General features: G+C 37.6%; 2 protein-coding genes across 3 annotated transcripts in view; one reads left to right on the top strand and one right to left on the bottom strand.

Moving 5' to 3' along the window:
- Positions 1-16887, top strand: part of LOC137180272 (protocadherin Fat 4-like) — a 36643-nt gene extending 19756 nt beyond the window's left edge. Inside the window, exons 23-35 of the mRNA XM_067585578.1 lie at positions 1170-1421; positions 1502-1600; positions 2773-2945; positions 6121-6272; positions 7299-7606; positions 8685-8795; positions 9875-10066; positions 12226-12323; positions 12410-12571; positions 13084-13269; positions 14875-14946; positions 15037-15079; positions 15164-16887. Of these exons, the coding sequence (XP_067441679.1) occupies positions 1170-1421; positions 1502-1600; positions 2773-2945; positions 6121-6272; positions 7299-7606; positions 8685-8795; positions 9875-10066; positions 12226-12323; positions 12410-12571; positions 13084-13269; positions 14875-14946; positions 15037-15079; positions 15164-15295 (1980 nt within the window). The 3' untranslated portion in view covers positions 15296-16887. The remainder of the gene's footprint in view (positions 1-1169; positions 1422-1501; positions 1601-2772; positions 2946-6120; positions 6273-7298; positions 7607-8684; positions 8796-9874; positions 10067-12225; positions 12324-12409; positions 12572-13083; positions 13270-14874; positions 14947-15036; positions 15080-15163) is intronic.
- Positions 16888-17567: 680 nt separating this feature from the next.
- Positions 17568-20108, bottom strand: part of usp34 (ubiquitin specific peptidase 34) — an 80354-nt gene continuing 77813 nt past the window's right edge. For both annotated transcript variants that reach the window (XM_067585575.1, XM_067585576.1), the window contains exons 77-78: positions 19907-20063; positions 17568-19125 (exon numbers count right to left, since the gene is read on the bottom strand). In XM_067585575.1, the coding sequence (XP_067441676.1) occupies positions 18371-19125; positions 19907-20063 (912 nt within the window). In that variant the 3' untranslated portion in view covers positions 17568-18370. The remainder of the gene's footprint in view (positions 19126-19906; positions 20064-20108) is intronic.

Raw genomic sequence — 20108 nt, 5'->3', positions numbered from 1 at the left:
TTTTATAATGCCTTTATTTCTTGGTGTAAAAATGGTCCTTACTGTATGCCAATTTTTTTTCCTAGGATGGCGAAGTCATAACCCACCCTACTCTGCCTCTGACTGGCTAGTATTCGTTGCCTTCATTGGTTGGGTTGGTTAGGTTTAGGCATGAGGAGTGAGGTTTGTCAGGATTAGGGTAAGAATATCAGGGTAAGCCAATCAGAGGCAGAGTGGTGTGGGTCATGAATTCACCATCCTAGGAAAAGAAATATTGCTTATTGTACATAAAACCAAAAACTATGCAGTTATTTTTGTTTCATAAACATTTTTTCTCTACATTTTTAATTTAATTCTGTTAAACATTTCTTTGAAAACTGAAAGAAAAAAGAAAATCAGTCATGAAAAAAAATCTCCAATCTGCCAGGTGATGTATAGATACAAAAACATACAGTATATGTGTGAATCATATATATAAAATATACTGTATTTGTGTTTGATATGTGTTAATTAAAGTTATTTCTTACAGGATAAAAACAATTGTGAATTTCAGTCTCAGTTTTACGGCAACGTAATGATGCTTCATGACAAATACAATTTGCACAGTTTCTTAATATGAAGATATTTTATTTAAGTTATATATAAGATATATCAAGAAAGTATTACATTATAATGAAAAAGAAATGTAGTCTTACTTTCTTTTAGGGCTAACACATCATGAAATTCTGCTCTTATCAAGCAGCCTAGATATTTTCTTCAACATGAGGACGCTTCTTGTCTAAATGAGAAAGTTTTTTTGTTAAAACGAAGATGTTTTCTCATTATAACGAGAAATATAAAAGTATATTTTTTACTAAGGATTGTGGTGAAGTTTTTTCATTCGCAAGATTCAGAAATATTTGTGAATTTTATTTTAATCTGTTAAATATTTGATTGTTAAAACACATTTTAAAACATTAATTTAATAATCAAAATACAAAACAAATTTGTGAATTGTATTTTGTGCTTGTGTTGTGACAAAAATAATCCTGTAAAAAAGGTTTTGGACAACAACTTAAACTTTAAAAGATCTAACTTTTTGTTTTATGAAACAAACATATCTCCATAAAAGATCCTCAGAGACATTGAAAGCAGTTAAAATCATGTATATTTGCTCAGCTGAGTTCATATATTTGTGTTTCTGTATTGAGGTTGTGGCGGTGGATCATGTGACAGACGGTCTGAGAGCCACAGCTCAGCTTAACATCACCGTCCTGGACTACAACGACAACGCCCCACAGTTCCCAGATATCCCAGATCCCCTGTTCATCCCTGAGGGCGACTACTCAGAAGATACTCCAGGGGAGGTGTTCCCCATCCGGCCCACAGACGCCGACCTCGGCCTCAACGGAGAGGTCTCCCTCACCCTCGCCTCCCATAACTCACTCTTCAGATTCAGAGAGGTGAGGCCCGGAGAGGATTGTGGGAATGTTTTTCAGCTTGTGCTGTGTCAGTGCTCTGAGATCGTATTTTTGTGTTGCAGGACGGGATGCTGCTGGCTGTTGGCGCTCTGGATCGAGAGAGCAAGGAAACTTACAATCTGCTTATTAGGGCCTCAGACAAAGGCAGCCCGCAGAGAGAGGTATGAAATAGCAGCAGAAAAGATGGAGACAGACTCTGTAAACACACAGGAGTCAAACAGATGTTCAACTTTTAACTTAATTACACATAAATTGGTGTAGGTGATATTGTTTTCATAGCTGCTTTGGTTTGGTTTCAAGTAAATGACAAAATAATGTTTTAATAATGAAAAGATGCAATTTGGTAGTGCAACAAATAGATTATTATATAACTGTGAAAATGAAATTAAAGACATGCATGTTGAAAGTATGAATTTATATTGGCAGTGAAGTGCACCTTTCGACCCTATTACACCCAAAATTAAAGCAGCCATTTGCTAGTCATGACTTGAAGGGCAGTAACTCTTTAACACAATTAACTTTTCAAAGGTTTACAATGAAATATATGCACTGTAATAAACTGTATTGTATATACACTCTGCAAGCACTGTGCAATCCAATCCAACAGCTCTGCCATAAATTCTACTTTTACGAAGCTTCCACATTTTCAGTTTTTGTTGAAACTGTTAGAAAGGTGATAATTCTACTTTTTGTGTATTATTGAGGTTGTAGTGGGTGGTGATGGTGTACTGGAGTGCATTACATTGAAAATTGGTCCTACTATTTTGTCCACCCAGTTATCATGTACATGAAGGCACTTGATAGGGAGACATACGATTGCACAGGTGTTCCTAATAAAGTGCTCAGTGAGTGTAGAATGACTGAAAACTCATTCTACACTCACTGAAAGCTCATGTCTTTCCATCTTGTTGACCTTTACTCATTATTTACCTGAAGTGACTTAAATCTTACATTAAATTAAGTCAAATTAAATCTGTGTAGCACATTTATCACTACACTGTGGTCTAAAGTTCTATAATTAAAACTAAAAACAGAAGAGCGTAAAAATTGAAAAGCTAATAAAAGATAACAGAACAGGAGTAACATGATCCAAACTGATGAAACAATCTAAATCTTTGGTTTGTGTAATGCTTATCAGTTCAATTTTTCATATAAAAAATGAATAATAGAACATTTTAAAGTTTTATTCAATTTTTAAAATTGTATTTTTTGTTCATCAGATCAGTGTGTAATTAAGATTATGGAGTTGTTAGTATTAGTAGAATTTTGGATAGGAAAATGGAAAAATAGAAAATCGGAGTGGTTGTTTATTAAATTGTACCTTATGCCTCAGAACATCACCACCATCAGCGTGAGCCTCATTGACGTCAATGACAACAGGCCGGAGTTCAGCTCCAGCAGCTACGTCAGCAGCATCCTGCTGAAAGATGCCGAGGAAGGGAAGCTGCTGCTGACGCTCTCCGCCACCGACAGAGACGCCAAGAACAACTCGCTCATCACCTACAGGTCAGCTCAGATCCTGGTGCCAACACTCACACATTCCAGACATGATATGGGAATACGAGCTCATGATCTTGTTGAATCACTGAACGCTGCTGAAACTATTCTGCTTCTTAACTAGTTTTTAAGAATTTATCATTTATCAGTTTATAGGCTGGTTGCTACGGTGTCTGACTGTCTGACTTTATGCAAAAACCTGATCTCATGAAAACATAAAATTGCAACAAACTATTTATTCCTTTTTAAAATGTTAAAAATGTTAAACTCATGTAGTTGTGGTTTACAGTAAAATGAATTGTATATTTGTATGATTTCCCAGCAATAGTGGAAGAAGTATTCAGATCCTTTACTTCAGTAAAAGTACCAAAACAGCAACGTAAAAATACTCCATTACAAGTAAAAGTCCTGCATGAAAAATCCTACTACATTAAAAGTGTTATCAACTTGATGTAGTTAACGTATTGCAGTAAAAATAGTAGTTTGGTCCCTCTGACTGATATATTATTATATATGGCATCATTATATATGATATCATTAGATAAGCTTTCCACGGAAAATGCTGACAGCTGAAATAACTTGCAAAGCATTGCTGCAAATACAACACACTTGTTCAGCATCACCATCTGTACAACTTTGCAGAATTTGCTTACCATGATATATGACATTTAAGAGATATGGCAGTTAATAAGTAGTGGTGGTGTGGGGCTATTGGTGCCATGATTCAGCGTGTCCTGCAGATTCTCACAGAGAACTTGTGTACCAACTTTCATTTTATTAAAGACAACAGAATTGCAGAAATATCATGTTATAATGTTACTGTACTGTGGGTAGAATTATATTAAATGTTACACACTTGTGCAGTTTGACTTTATGAACAACATTCCCACATTTAGTTGAAATCCAATTAAGCACTGAAGAGTTCTGGCCTGTGAAGGGCATCATCCACACCCTCAAAAGTTTGGCAAGCAATTACAGAAAAATGGTAAGTGATACCAAGAAATGAACTCACAAGTTTTGTCCGGGTTCATCTAAATATGGTATTTACTAAGTTTGGTGAAGATTAGATGAAAGGTGTGCCAACAGAAGCAAAAAATCCTAAATGGCGCAAATGGCCTCCTCTGTGTTTCCCCACAACTGCCCTGTATCATAAATAAACCTTTGAAGAACAATAGTGTGAATGTTTGTCAGCATGATTTAACATTGAGAACATTTGGACCGTATATTTTCACGCTTCTCAGGGCACAGTCATCGTAGTAGTAGTAGTAGTAGTAGTTGTTGTAGTAGTAGTAGTAGTAGTCGTCGTAGTAGTAGTAGTACTATCTGGCCAGCACCAGTAGCGCTGGCATGAACCCAGACCAGTCGCACACACAATTAGAAAACCGGGACCAGCTGCAGTGAAATGCTGCCTTCCAGGACCCCCAAGTACTACTCACCAAATGTAGGGTTGCCATTAATTTACTGCAAAATTAACGGTGTCTTGCTGTTGCTGAAATTAACAGTTTTTAACACTTTTATAAATAAATAGTTTAATTCATTTTCTACTTTTATAGCAAAATAATGCCAAAAGGATTGCATTGTTTATTACTGTTAATTTGCACTTTTCAGTGGCATACTTACAGATTTTTACTGTAAACTGCAGAATGTACGACATACTACTCAACACATTATTGTGTAACTGACTACTAACACTGAGGACTACAATGAGTTTAAATTTAAATATTTTTTCCACAAACCTTATTTCTTGACATAATTAGTCATTGACAGTATTTACAACGGTGAATAAACAGCCATTTGAACTGTGACTTAAAATGTTAAGACAACTTCAAGGTATTTCTATCGAACCATGTATCACTTTATTAACATTTTAAATTAATGATGATGAACATTTATACACAATTAGAAAGTAATAGAAAAAACAAAGCATGGAGCTCATTCAAGTAATTAAACATTCAAAAGTAATTTAAAAAGTAAACACTTAAACAAGTAGTGCAGTCTGTCTGAACATTGTAAACAAAGAAAGCAAAGCATAAAACAAAAAATATCAACATACTCCTCTAATGGGATTCTTTCCAACAACGGGAAATATATCAGAGATATATTTGGGGGGGGGGGGTTTATTGGTATTTTCTATAAAATTCAATTAAAAAACTTTCCATTAAAAAAAAACCTGCTCCTCTAATGCAAACTGTAACCAAACTGTCCAAGTGTGTATTTATAAGGGTTTGCAGTGACTGAGTGAATGACTAGTTTCAACTACTTTATTTATCCATTACAAGTAAAAGTCCTGCATGAAAAATCCTCCTACAGTAAAAGTACATAAGTATTATGAGCTTGATGTAGTTAAAGTATTGCAGTAAAAGTATATAAGTATTATGAGCTTGATGTAGTTAAAGTATTGCAGTAAAAGTAGTGGTTTGGTCCCTCTGACTGATATATTATTATATATGACATCATTAGATTATTAATAGTGAAGCATCAGTGTTAGAGCAGCATGTTACTGTTGTAGCTGCTGGAGGTGGAGCTAGTTTCAACTACTTTATATACAGTTAGCTAGTTTAGTCCAGTGGTTCCCAACCTAGGGGTCGGGCCCCTCCAAAGGGTCAGCAGATAAATCTGAGGGGTGGTGAGATGATTAATGGGAGAGGAAAGAAGAAAAAACAAAGTTCTGATACACAAATCTGTTTTCAGTTTTTTGGACTTTTTCTCTAATCTTTGATTTTTGCTGAAATATTGGATCATTTGAACATTTATTGAAATGAAAGCATGTGAGAAGTTTAGAGGGAAAAATCACTATTTGGTGGAGCTGTTAACAACTCATAGACATGTGAAATGTGACCCTGTCTACACACTGCTTTTTGTAAGACGTCAAAAGCCAAAAAGGTTGGAAACCACTGGTTTCATCTTTAACAATGTGTTGTATTTTAAAAGCTTGTTATATTATCCATTGTGTCAAATCTTCATCTGAAAGATGATACATAGATAAATGTAGTGGAGTAGAAAGTACAATATTTCCCTCTGAAATGTAATGGAGTGGAAGTATAAAGTAGCATCAAATGGAAATACTCAAGCCAAGTACCTCAAAATACAGTACTTGAGTAAATGTTTCTGAGTTACTTTCCATCACTGTTTCCCATCATGTCTAATGTTAAATGTTGGTGTTTTTCACTCTCTGTTTTCGTAGCTTCTGTGAAGGAGGTTCTCCATATTTGGCCTTAAACAGTAAGACCGGGGAAGTGTCTTTGACCTCTGACCTTGCTACTGTCAAAGAAGACACCACAGTAGTGCTGACAGCCATGGCTAAAGACCACGGCCATCCTCCTCTGAACTCCACAGGTCAGTCTGACAGCGTTGTTTGTTTTACTCAACATTAATAACTTACAAGCCTCCATGTTGAATTAACCAAGATAACCATCAGACCATCAGCAACATAAAGAAGATTTATGTAGAGAAAACTTCAGTGTGTTAGAAACAGAAGCAGCCATGTTTTTCTTTTTAGCCAAGTCATTTTGACATGTGATTTGTGATGCACTATCAGGGGCAGCATCATTTATTTAAAGGGGACATATGCTTTTTGTGATTTTCTGTTATTGTATTTATATATTATTATGATGACCGATATCTATGCTTAACATGGTCAAAGTTGCAAAACCTGAGGTTAACATATGTAGATTTGCTCCCTGCAAGTCAAAAGTCAGGGTTTCAAACAGAGTGGGCTCATCAGGAGGCGGGGCCTTAAAGAGATAGGAGCTAAAACAGCCTGTTTCAGACAGAGGCTGAACTGAGGGGCTGCATAAAGGACCAGTAGAAGATAAATAAGGAGTTTTTTACTGTAAATCATGCAAAGATATTCCAGTAGAATATATAAATATAGAACTGTAAATATGTCCCCTTTAATGAGTATGAGTCGAAATACAACTTTGATTTATCATTTCAAACTGTAAATAATTAGATTTTTTTTTGCATATGGTGACTTACACCATCTTATAAATTGACTTATGTATTTAATCATTTATTTTCTTTCATCTATTTTATCTAGTTCTGATTTTATTTTACATCTGTTATTGGTTTTATTACATTTTGATCATTTTTATTTTGCAAATTATTTTACTGTTTACATTTGTTTTACGTCATCGTCAGTCACCTGCAAAGCACTTTGAATCATGTAAACCTCTTCGAAAGGTGTGATACAAATAAAGTTTGATTGTTTGACTTACAATACTATATTATTTATAACATAACAAAGAAGCTGTTGGAACAATCACAGTTTCCTTACATGAAAAAGTTTCAGCTTATCAGCGCAGGTTACTACGTCAGTGTTTTCTGTAAGTACTGTATATGTGTTGTGCTGTTTCCTCGCAGCCCGTGTCGTGGTGAACCTGAGGATGGTCAGTCTGGTGGAGGGCGTGGCCTTCCAGAACCCCTCCTACAACTTCAGCCTACCTGAGAACCAGCAGGCCGGCGTGATGGTGGGGAAGGTCTGGGCCTCGTCAGGAAGTGACCTATACGACGTCGCCTACACTCTGAAAACACACACTGATGTGTTCTCCCTCAACGCCAGCGGAGCAATCCTGACCAAAACAGAGCTGGACAAGGAGAAGCAGGAGTGGTACATCCTGGACGTGGAGGCAGTGGACACGAGGTCCCCCCCTACAACAGCCATAGCAATGGTACGACCTGTTCTGTCTCAGTTTATTTACATCCTGATCCAACGGACACTTCGTCCTCATTCACACCCGGTATTAACATGTGATCTGTACTGTATTAATAAACACTATTATCTTTTGATTGTACCTAATTGTGATCTGATCTCAAATTAACTAGCTGAGTCTGGTGAACTTGATGTGAACAAGGTCAAGGAAAACAAAACAGCGGATGGGAATTATTCAGTTTTTGCAAGGAAAGACAAAGCTAGGAAGCTAGGGTCAATTTTCTCCTTAAAGAGGACATATTCTGCATGATTCCAGGTCTATATTTATATTCTGGGGCTCTACTGGAATATCTTTGCATGATTTACAGTTAGAAACTCCTTATTTATCTTATACTGGTCCTTTATGCAGCCCCTCAGTTCAGCCTCTGTCTGAAACAGGCCGTGTCAGCGCCTGTCTCTTTAAGGCCCGCCTCCTGATGAGCCCACTCTGTTCTGATTGGTCAGCTTCAGGAAGCTTCCTCCAGCTCCGGAGGCTTCGTAAACAAACTATAGTAGCAGGATTTCACTTCTTTTCCTCCTTTACATAAAATGTCGACTTCTCAAAAACATCCAAACATGTCGGAGGTGTATCAGATCTGAAGATGAGAGTGAACATCGTGAACAACCTCAGCAACAAAGATGTGTGATAATCATGATGTCATCTCATTGGGAAAATAGAAAAAACATTGCAAACGAAGCGTCTGAGCCTCTAAAACCTGGGGTTTGTCTTTCAGGGAGCATTTCTACATATGTTCACCTCAAGTTTGGGAACTTTGACCAGGTTTGAAAATGCAGAATATGTCCACTTTTTAATGTAGAAAATATTAATTAAGGGTTCTTATGTTGTTAATAAATGGAGGGGTCTTCCTGATGAACTAAAAAGCTAAATGCTGGAGGTCTTTCTTACTATGGCTTATTATTATCTATAAATATGTAAATGGTGTATTAACATTTGCTTATAAACCCTTTACAAAGACTGACTTATTAGAAAGTAGCACCCAAATGTTTCTGTTAAGAATAAAACAGGACTGTACTTTTTCTTTCTGTCTCTCTCTCAGGTCAGAATTCAGGTGGAGGACGTGAACGAGGCGCCACAGTTTTCCTCTGAGGTTTACGAAGCCTCCGTCTTCAGCATCGCCCCGTATAAAACCCCCATCATCCAACTCAAGGTAAACACACCCGGCTCCAGTCAGTTTCCGTTTGTCGGAAAAGATCAATATAGTTTTGAGAAACACCTTCCAGTCATAAACCCACAGTGTACGTGAGATAAGGACTGAAGTGACGTCCACAGTATCTCCTCCCTGTTATATAATAGCCTCGTAACTGAGTGGGAGTAATTATCAGGAGTTTTGTACTTTGAACCGAAACTCACGGAGCGAGCCGTTCACACTGTGAGTGATGTAGTTAATGTGTCAGAGTGGTAAAAAATAAAAAATCATAATACATCATTAAAAAAATCCATCATAAAAGATATATCATAAAAAATTATATCATAAAAAACACTACAAATCCACATAAATGAGAGGTATTAAAAAACCACTACAGAAACTCATTAATTGCGAAATCTTCATTCATGCCCTACGGAGATAAACTTTGGAAATAGAAAATCCAACATGCTTCCCTTCTCCGTGCACCTTGGAAGTAGGTGAAGTTGTGCCAGAGAACCTCACTCTGCATCCACCACATTTCAAACACCTCTCAGGACATAAACTCACCTGGCAGAGACTAAAAACTCTAGATCAGGGGTTTTCAACTGGTCTCACCCTGGGACCCACATTTTCCCATGGTCTTAAAGTCACGACCCACTTTTATAGAATTCAAACCAAGCAAATGTATTTTTCAAAAATATCCTTTGAAAACACACACGTCATCTTTTTTTTCTTTTTTTTAACATCTGCTTACAACTACTATTAAATGTTTGATACTGCTTATAAATGCTAAATTGGGGGACTTTAAGTTTAACATTTAGTGTGATTTTTATTCCTGTAAATGTTAAAAATGTAACATAAAAAAACAGACTGGGTGGCTGATGAGAATTAAAACAGAAGGTTGATGAAAACTTCAGCTGTGGTCGACTTTTTATTTCAGATTAATGGAGTTAAGTCATTTTGGATGATGAAACTGAACATTTTAACTTTTTTTTTTTTTTTTTGAAGCAGCAGATTTTCTAAAGAGTTTTACAAATGTTTCCAGATCTTTTTTTTTTTTTTTTTAAACCTTTGTCCCACCCTCCTCTCTGCCCCTCCAGGCGTCAGACTCTGATGTCGGTGATGAGGGTCAGCTGGTCTACAGTCTGTCAGCAGCGAGTCCTTATTTCGACGTGGAGGCGTCCTCGGGTCTGGTGTTCGTGGTGTCGGCGGTGGGACTGGCTGGAGAGACGGCTAAAGTGGAGGTGAAGGTCACGGACCCCGAAGGACTTCACGCTACGGCCATGGTGGAGGTGAGTGACGAGGAGCCGCCAAACTATTTTTATACAACAGCAAAAATCGAGACTAGTCACAATAAGCATGTTTTTTTAAAAAAAATAAATATATGTAAATTTAATAGAAATTAAAAATCTCACACAAATAAGAAAGAATGCACATTTTTTACAATCTTTCTTGTTTTTGATTCTGTGCTTTGAGAGACACAGAAAATAATTAATGACACATCTCACGTCCTTCGCCATGAATATGAGCATTTAACCTTCTGATCAACGCTTTAGAGCTCCAAACTGTAGACTGAAGCTTTAAAAACTCAATAGCAGCATTTAAATGTTGTAATTGGTAGAACATCACGTGGTCACAGATAAAGCTGCAATGATTAATCATTCAGTCAATTGACAGAAAACGAATCCCAAATTATTTGTGTTAATCAATCAATCAGTTTTTTTTGTCATTTTTTAAAGAAAAATTCTGTTTCCAGCTTCTCAAATTGATATAATATAAAATGAATTAATATTTCCTGGATCTAGAACTAAAGATTATTTTCATTATCAATTTTATCTGTCGATTATTTTCTCGGTTAATCGATTAGTTGTTTGAAAATGGTGAAAAACGTCAATCACTGTTTCCCAAATAGCCCAAGATGCAACCTAAAATGTCTTGTTTTGTCCAACAACACAAAGATATGCAGTTTACTGTCACAGAAGACTAGAAAAACAGAAAATATTCACATTTGAGAAGCTGGAATCAGAGAATTTGGACATTTTTTCTTGAAGATCCCTCCAGAAATGTTTTATAAGACGTTTAAAATCACTCTGCTTGGAACAATAATGTGTCTCTGATATGGTTTTTCCACAAAAGAAGTATAATTACTAGGGCTGTAGTCTGCTGGTCGATTAGTCAGTCGATATGCTCTCGCCCGACTAAATTCTCATCGATCGAATAATCTCCGTGTTATTTTCATAAGGAGAAAAGTGCTACATCAACAGCTTTCCAGGATTAATCCATTATTTTTCCTGCGGCGGGAGGGACTGACTAACAAATTACCTGTGAAAACAACGGGGGTGTATTCAAAACACCCCCGTTGTTTTCACAACTTTGAACTCGCCCAACCTAACGGAGACTGCTGGGTCTAACTGTTCTCAACGGTTACTGAACGTTTACTGAATCAGTGTTGCTCCGTAATGACACAACGAGAACCCCCGCCAAGGCTAAAAAAATATTTTTTTAATGTCAAAAATAACGCCAAATACCATTTCATTCGGAAATCAATATTGTTAAGGAGTCTCTGAGCAGCGCTGCTCCGGTACGTGAGTCAACCTCTGTGTCGTTGCCTGGGAAACCACTGGTCGCGTGGCTCCGTTAAGGAGTATGTTTGCGTAGGGAGCGGGAAAGCGCGAGGGACAGAGAAGTGACGGTGGATGCGAGCGGGACAGAGGTAAAGGTTAGTAGTAAGTTGTCAGCCTGACAGTAAACGTACAGTAGAGACTACAGTGTGTCAGTTAATAAATGCTAAAAAGTCACATCTGGTGTTGGAAAAGTGAAGGAGGTTAGCTCCAAAGTTAGCAACAATGGGTTAGCTTAACAGACGCGGTGAAATGCGCGATTTCTCCTCCTTCACTGTAAAGTCTCAGTGTTTGTGCATAAGAGGCTTCAAGTTTCCACATCACACTTGTATAAATTGAATACTGGACCAGGATTGGCTTCAAAATAGCTGTGATGTCACAAATCATGCTCGTAGACCCGCCCCCTTAAACTCAGATTAAAGGTGAGCTCAGAGAAATTTTCAGCAAATGAATGTGAAAACAAACTCTGCACAGAGAAGAAGAACATCCAACTGAAAGGAGAAGAAGAGAAACATGTTTTTGAGTGACGGGGGGCTTAAAAAAAAAAGACTCAGAATGATTAATCAATTATCAAATTAGTTGGCTGGCAACTGATTAATTGACCAATCATTGCAACTCTAGTTCAGTTGCTGGTTTCATGTTGAATTTGCAGTATTTTGGTACAATAAAGTATCTTATTACATGAATGTGTTGCTTTTAATGCCTTTATTTCCATTATTTGCATTTTGATGTTCTTAGGATTTTGTGTTTAGTCCAATAAAGAATTGTTTAGTAATATGAGTGAAATGAAATAAATAAATGTACCGAACACGGCGCTCCTCTTCCCGCAGGTGGAGGTTCAGGGAAGTGCGAGCAGCAGCGACGTGGTGACCATCTCCCTCAACCAACCTGCCAACGTTGTGGAGAAAAAAGTTCCACAGTTGGAGAAGTAAGAGTTTAACTGATGATAAAGTTTGGTTTGAGATTTATTCTTTCTCCTTTTTGTTGTTTTAATCCAGTTTTTCTGTCTCTCAGGTCTTTAGGGAAAGCTCTGGGCTGGACTGTGAACATCATCGAGGTGTCCAGCTCTAACGGAGGAGCGGCTGAGTCCAGAACGCTGAGAGCAGATGTGGAGACTCTGGTCAGCTTCGTCGCTGTGGATGAAGGGGAGGCTGTTTCCTTTGAGGACGTCACTGAGTAAGAGTTCGATGTTTGAACGATGTCTTCAAACTGCTGGATTTTTCTAGAGAATGTTCCTGATAAATGATCAAAATGTTTAATTGATTATCAAAGTTGTTGTTGATTAATCAACCAGTTTTGTCAGGATTAGTTCTATTATGTCTGTCAGGTTGCTGAAACTTTGTCACTCTGTTTTTGAATCTTCAGTTATAGTTTAGTGTCTTTTTTTCCTCCAAAATGTCAGTGAGTTTCTAATTAACACTAATAACATTACTCCTTAAATATATAATAACAATAATAATAATAATAATAACTTTATTTATATAGCACCTTTTAAAAACAAAGTTTACAAAGTGCTTTGACAGACAAAGCAAAAGCAGTACAATAACAGATCTGACCTTAAAAAGATGGCGGCCAAAGGCAAAGAAAGACAATAAAGAGATGATAACATTAAACAAAAGCAAGTCTGTAAAAACGGGTTTTAAGAAGTGATTTAAAAGAAGTTCTGATCACTGTGTTTGATCCGACAGGAAGCTGCAGAGTGAATCCGCCGCGTTGAGGGCGGAGCTTGTCAAAGTGTTTGGAGAAGGTCTTCAGTTCGATGTGCTGGGGAGGCCTCAAAGCGCCGGCTCCGACCAGACTGTGGTCATCGCTCTGGGCGTCCTGTTGGGCCTGAGCGTTCTGGGATTGATTGTTACTGTTACCTTGATCATCAGGTGAGATGAGAGACTGTAAACAACAACAACGTCAGGTGGTTCTGTGTGTTTCAAAACCTGCAACACTTCAAAGTCAAAGTGTTTTTCTTGTTCTTTTAAATGCAACAAGTAAGTGAAGGGAGTATGGAAGATCAATAAGGACAAATAAAGATATTACTATGATTAGAGCTGAGAGTAATGAAAAATTGTTTTTTGAGTAAAATTGTTTTTTTTTAAATTATCAATCGAGCTTTTTTTAGTTTTTAAAATGTCCTAAAAATATAAGAAAACTCGTTAAGATATTCAGTTTATAAAGCTTCAAAACAAAGTAAAATCAGCCAATTCTTCCATGAGAAGCTTGAAAAAATATTTTTTGATCATTTACTCATAAAATTATTTTTAATAAGTTTCATGTCTCTCAACTATCAGCTTATCAACAAATTGTTTCAGCGCTATTTGACATTAATCTGAGTCTACTGAAAAATGTCGATTGTGAATGATGTCGATCTGAATTTTTATACAAGAATTTTGAATTAATTTACGTGGCTGTGTCCAAACATCACGTCCTGTTCCACTTATAGTGCACTACCTGTTTACTTTCTGCCGTTTCATTTGAAATGTCTAATTTTTAAATGTAAAATAAATGTACTTTTGTACATAAATGAACAAAAAATGTAATTTTCAAAGTATGAACATGACTTTTCGCAAAAAACCCCCCCAAAAATTAGACGTTTCATCTTGAAATGCTAGGCCTGTAATTTACAGTCACACCACATCGTTCATTTAAGTGTCCAGAATCAATTTACTGCTTTATGTTGAAAAGCTGTTTCCTGTTTGTCGTTAAGATGATGAACGATAGAGCGACGTATACGATTTTTTACTCAAAATTCACATTTTTGTTTTCAGAATTCAGATTCTGTTCTTACTTTGTTCTTGAGGACAATTTTAAAGTTGTTGTGCATAAATTAAAATGTATTATTACTATTATTATTATTATTAATAAATTTTATTTATTTAGTTTTGTAAAATAACAGAAAGTAAGCAGGAAAAAAAAATCGAATCAATCACAAAAATAAACCTCAGCAGTATGTAAGTAATTACATAAGTGAGCAGATTATAAAATACAGAATATTTACAAATAAAAATAAACAGGAAATAAATTGATCTAACAAATAAACTTTTTTATTATTCTATCCTTGTAATTAATGACACATTGTGTTCATGAAAGATAAATACTATTGTACAAAACTAATCATTTTGTCTGTAAAATGTCAGATAATAATGAAAATGCTTCTTAAATCTCTTGTTTTACAGTTAAATTTATTATCACATAAAACCAAGAAAAGCAGTAAATCCTCACAAGTGAGAATCTGGATTTTAGGAAATTTTTGACGTTTTTGCTTGAAAATAACTTGATTAATTGATTATCAAAATAGTTAATTTTCTGTCGATCGACGTACCGCTTAAACAATCGTTTCAGCTCTAAATATCAGTATCAACATCTTTTATGTTATAAACTGTACACTGTCCCAATACATAAATACAATCAATATACAGGAGTCTCCCAGGATCTTTGATTATGATTCAGTATGTCATTAATATGTCATTATGTGTGTTTTCTGTCAGGTTCAAGAGGAATGAAAAACAGGATTCTGACAAAGAGAGTTTCGACATGGACAGAAAGGATGAAGGTTACACGTAAGTCCTCTCGATAAACTCTTCAAACTGCATCACAGTTCTTGCAATGTGAAGCTCATTTTAATGGAGAATCACCTCGTTATGTTTCAGGAACAGCAACTGGTCCAAGAATGTTTCTGAAACCACCGGAAAGGTAAAAAGAAATTCACTCAGATCTCATTCAAAGTGTTTAAATCAAACACCGGAGCTGATGATTGATGAGTGATTTGTGTTTCAGGGGGACGAACAGCCGAAGAAGACGGTCAAAGAGACGTCTGAAGATCAGACGGTGAAGACGGACACTGTGAGATCCAAACCGGGTGGACACAGTGACGTATGGGACAGCGACATTGATTCTTGCGCTCTTTAATCTCAACACGGCAGCTTTCAGCCAAAGTGTATGGAGGTTTGAGAGTGCCATGATTACAGACTTTCATTTAGGATCAATTAATGAATCTGTAAATTTGAGGAAAGATTTCAAGAACATCAGAAATGTTCAGTGATTTTTAGCCACTTTGGTTCAGACTCAAATATCTGAACTATTGGATTAATTACTTTGACATTTTGTACAGACATTCATGTTCCCCAGAGGACGGTTCGTGGTTCAACTGTTGGATGGATTGTCATGACATTTGTATTTCATTCTACATTTATTGTGCATTTCTAAGATAATTTCACCACGATAAATTGAGGTGACATTTGCATCAATTATGTTTTATATTATGTTTTTAAATATACTAAAACAGAAAAATTACTGCATTATTGTTTACAGGATATGTTATAACTTGATCCTCTGACAGCAGGTCAAAGTTTTCACTAAAGCTGTTAAATATCTGCAGCTACTTGATGGATTGACACAATTTTTTTTTCAGATATTTGCGATTTTAAGACGATGTATTCTACTGACTTTGGTGATCCTCTGATGTTTCCTCTGGCGCCACCATGAGGTTGACTTTGTAGTTTCTTATTGAAATATCTCGACAACTATTGGATGGATTGGTCCACATTTTAAAGGACAAGTTCACAGCTTTTCAAGCGTGTCTTAAACTAGTAGTCAGGTGTCCATATGAGCAGTGAAAGAGGTTTTCCTCGCTGTAATCATTCCTCCTGTTCATACTGGATATTAAAAGATCCTTCATATGTGCTTTCAATGGAAGTGATGGAGGCCAAAATCCACAGTGTGTCCACACAGTCATTTAAAAGTTGATGTGAAGCTTATATGAGGCTTCAGCAGTCTGTGTTAGTCATATCAAGTGGATATCTGAGACATTTACAGTCTTTTTAGCATCAAATTCCCTCTTTGTGTTTCCTCGGACAGTGTTTCCCTGTTGAGCTGCGGTGGAAGTATAGTAACAAAAAGAGGGACTTTGTCACTAAAAAGACTGTAACGTTGAAAGATATCTACTTGATTTGACTCATTTGGACGCTGAAGCTTCATATTAGCTTCAGATAAACTTTTAAATACATTTTTTACACAGAAGGAGGACTGTGGATTTACATTGTAAGGTCATTATGAAGGGATCTTCTACTGGTCAGTATGAACAAGAGGAATGATTACAGCAAGAAAAACATGTTTGATGTTCATTTGGGATCCTGACTGTTGTTTTAAGAGGCACTTGAATAATCGTGAACTCGTCCTTTAAGCGGTCCGCCTTGCTGGACATGAAGCCATGAAGGATTTTCTCTAAATCCTGTCTTGATTCTGTTTGGTTTAAATGACAAAATACTTATTTATTTATTGCTTTCCTGTAGTTGCTGAAGCTCATATGAGTCTATTGAATACATTCCTCTATTATAAATGAATTTATAATTCTGTAGTTTGTTTAATTCGCTGTCATTCGTGATGATTGCCCCAACGTCAAAGAGATCAAAAAATATGTTGATTTTGACAGTCGGTTAAACTCAATGACCACGAAAACCGAAAATAAAATAAAATGAAAATAAATAAATAATTTAAAATACTTTAAATGTGTTGCCTGGTTTTCCTGCATCTGTTTCCACATAATGCTTTACATCTAATACTTGATGATATGACAGAAATATATGGAGATTTACAAATTTTGAGCCTTTTTCAAACATCTATGTCTTAATGATAACTTTAAAATAAGTTATAAATAGTAATTTAGTAGTTTTTGGTTACACTTTGCTAAATCGGGGGAGTTAAAGTATTTGTATGAAGTATACAAACATTTAATAAATGGTTTATAACACTTTTACTACACTGTCATTTATTATTTTTTATATTTATACCAAGTTTGGTTGGAAACTTTCATGTCTAAATGTGAAGAGTTGAACTGGATCAAACTAATAAAAACAGCTGATCATTGTGTAATACAGAAAAACTGATGCTGTTCTTATAAACGTTACACTTACCTGGATTATTGATCCGTTTTTACTTTCCGTACGACAGACGTGAACCTCAGAGAACAAACACTGAACAGACGGAAAGAAAAAAAAAAAAAAAAAAACCCTCACAGCTCCAGATGGATTTCAGTTCATAATTCTTCATATTAAAACTGTTTTTATTAATTTATTCTCTATTAAAATAAAATCAGAAGAAAATCATGACACAGCAGAAGAAGCGAAAATAAACAATAGATTATGGAATGTACTTCAGTAAAGAAAATAAAAGCTCCAACTGGTCCAACATGGGGGCTTTATTTTAACCACAGTCAAATAAAGCACCGCTTTTATATATTCATATATATATAAAGATATTTATATATATATTTATATAGTTTTCATATACACCTTCAGGCAATGACTAGAGAGGATTCTTTACAGAATCAAGTTTCTTGTGGTTCTCTTAATTTACAGGTAAACTTAGTTTCTGGATAATTAAACCACAGAAAAAGTCAAGGCAACTTTCTTTTGCCTCGTTCATAAAGTACAAAACTGGCACAGAGACGACCATTTTTATACACAGTAAAAATGCAATAAAATTAAATTACATACAGAGGAGACAAAAGTTCTGTAAACCTTTCCCCGTTACAGCAAACCTAAAACAAATAAAATCACTTTCCAAAACAAATTTATATCAGTATAAAACACACACAAAAAAAAAAAAAAAAAAAAAAAAACAAACAAACTTTTTTTGCCCTTTGAAAAAAATGTGCTATAGCTTGTACGACTTTTTCTGTTTTTCTTTACTTGTCAAACGAGGGGGGGTCGGCTGTGCGTGGAGTCGGAGTTTTATAGAGCAAAACGACACGGCGGGAGCCACTGAAGCTGGAAAACCGACCGACTGAACATCAGCAGAAGGCAACGGACAGCAGCACACAAACAGCAGAAGAAGAAGAAGAAGAAGAAGAAGAAGAAGAAGAAACTGAAACAGGAAAACGTTTTTTTCCTCTGAGCAGATTTCAGATTTTCAAAAAGAGAGAGAGAGAAAAAAAAAAAAAGTAGTTTTTGTAAAAGATCTCATGGCGGCTATGAGTTGATGATGTCATGAAGAGGGAGGGCCTTTAACGGACAGTTTGGTAACTATGGCGATGGTGGCTTCCACCGTCCTGTACAGCATGTCCAGCATGTCAGGTGGGGGACCGGCACTCGAGAACACCTGGGAGGAGGGGGTGTGGCCTCCGCAGCCCTCTGGCCCCTCCCCCACCAGCCCGAGGGCTGATGGGAAGGCGGCGTCCTCCGAGAGGGACGGGGCCGAGCTGCCGCTGGTCTTAGAGCCCGCCTCCTTCTCTTCCTTCACCTCCTCTGAGGAAGCGGACGCCGCCTCGCCCCGCCTCCCCTCTCGCTGCTCCGCCTCCTCTTCCTCACCCGCCTGCGCCACGTGTCGCGGCGGCTCAGTCTCCTCCGCCTGCACGAACGCCGGCTCCGCCTCCTGCAGCAGGGAGGAGGAGGAGGAGAAGGAAGAGGAGGACGATGAAGAGGCCTCCATCTTCTCCTCTTTAGGGGAGGAGTCCAGGTTCCCGGTGGAGGCGGGGGCGGGGTCAGGGGAGGGCGGGTCCTGCTCGGTGCCCGGGTCGATCAGTGAGGAGGAGTCGCGAGTCTCCGTGTCTGAGGTGCTGGTGGGCGTCAGCGCCTCCTGGTGGTCGGCCTTCGGCTCGCCGCACGGCGGGAGGGCCGATGAAGAAGAGGAGGAGGAGGAAGAGGTGGAGGCCACGCAGAGCGATGCCGCTGCGTCACCGGCTCTGTCGTCATCGCTGCTCACCCTCCGCCGCTTCACCGGGGTCGCTCCCTCGTCTTCAGCTGACACACACACACACACACACACACACACACACACACACACACACACACACACACACACACACACACACACACACACACACACACACACACACACACACACACAGAGTTAACGGCCACATAAATTATGCTAATGAGCAAATCACCGCTTTATATTCAACAAACAGTGATCGTCATTTTTCATCATTTTCTGATAAAGACCAAACAGCTAATCGATGAATCAAGAAAAGAACAGATTAATCAATAATGAAAATGATTATCAGTTGCAGTCCTGTAATGTATCATTTTGTTTATATTTTTAACATTGTAGAAAAACTCTGCAGCAACATCTTTTAACAGAAACTAACTGGATCATCTGCAGAACATGAAGTCAACATGTTTCTGTGGTAGAAAGAACGAGTGAAGGATGAATATTGATCCGTTCATTAACGATATGAAATAGATCGAGTGATGGTACATGTTAGGCTCCTGTTGCACTCATACCCTGAATATTGAATATTTCATTATTTCTCACGTTCAAACAGTATTTTGCTTTTCAAATTAAAAGTGGCAGCCCTCGTACTGCTGGAGCGAGGTGAGAAAATATGTTTATTTTGCTTAATTTGGGTGCACTGGCCCTTTAAGAGCATGTAAAACACTATGCACCTCTGACAGAGCAAAGCTATTTAACATAAAGTGTGTGTTCGGTATCCCAGCATGCATCAGATGGACGCTGAGCAGTTTAGAAACTGTGTGTGTGTGTGTGCGTGTGCGTGTGTGTGTGTGTGTGTGTGTGTTGTACCTTTGGCCTTGTGGTCCTTGGCCTCCAGCTCCAGAGCGCTGCGCTGCTGGACACAAACACGACAGCGACCCAGCAGCTCCTGCAGGGCGGGGCAGAGGGCGGGGTCGACGACCTGCGGCGGCTGGACGGACAGCAGCAACACCAACGCCCTCAAGTCCTGAGAGAGAGAGAGAGAGAGAGAGAGAGAGAGAGAGAGAGAGAG

The sequence above is a fragment of the Thunnus thynnus genome, chromosome 3 (assembly GCF_963924715.1).
Source record: "Thunnus thynnus chromosome 3, fThuThy2.1, whole genome shotgun sequence".
Classification (NCBI taxonomy): domain Eukaryota; kingdom Metazoa; phylum Chordata; class Actinopteri; order Scombriformes; family Scombridae; genus Thunnus; species Thunnus thynnus.
This window is presented reverse-complemented; position numbering and strand designations above follow the sequence as displayed.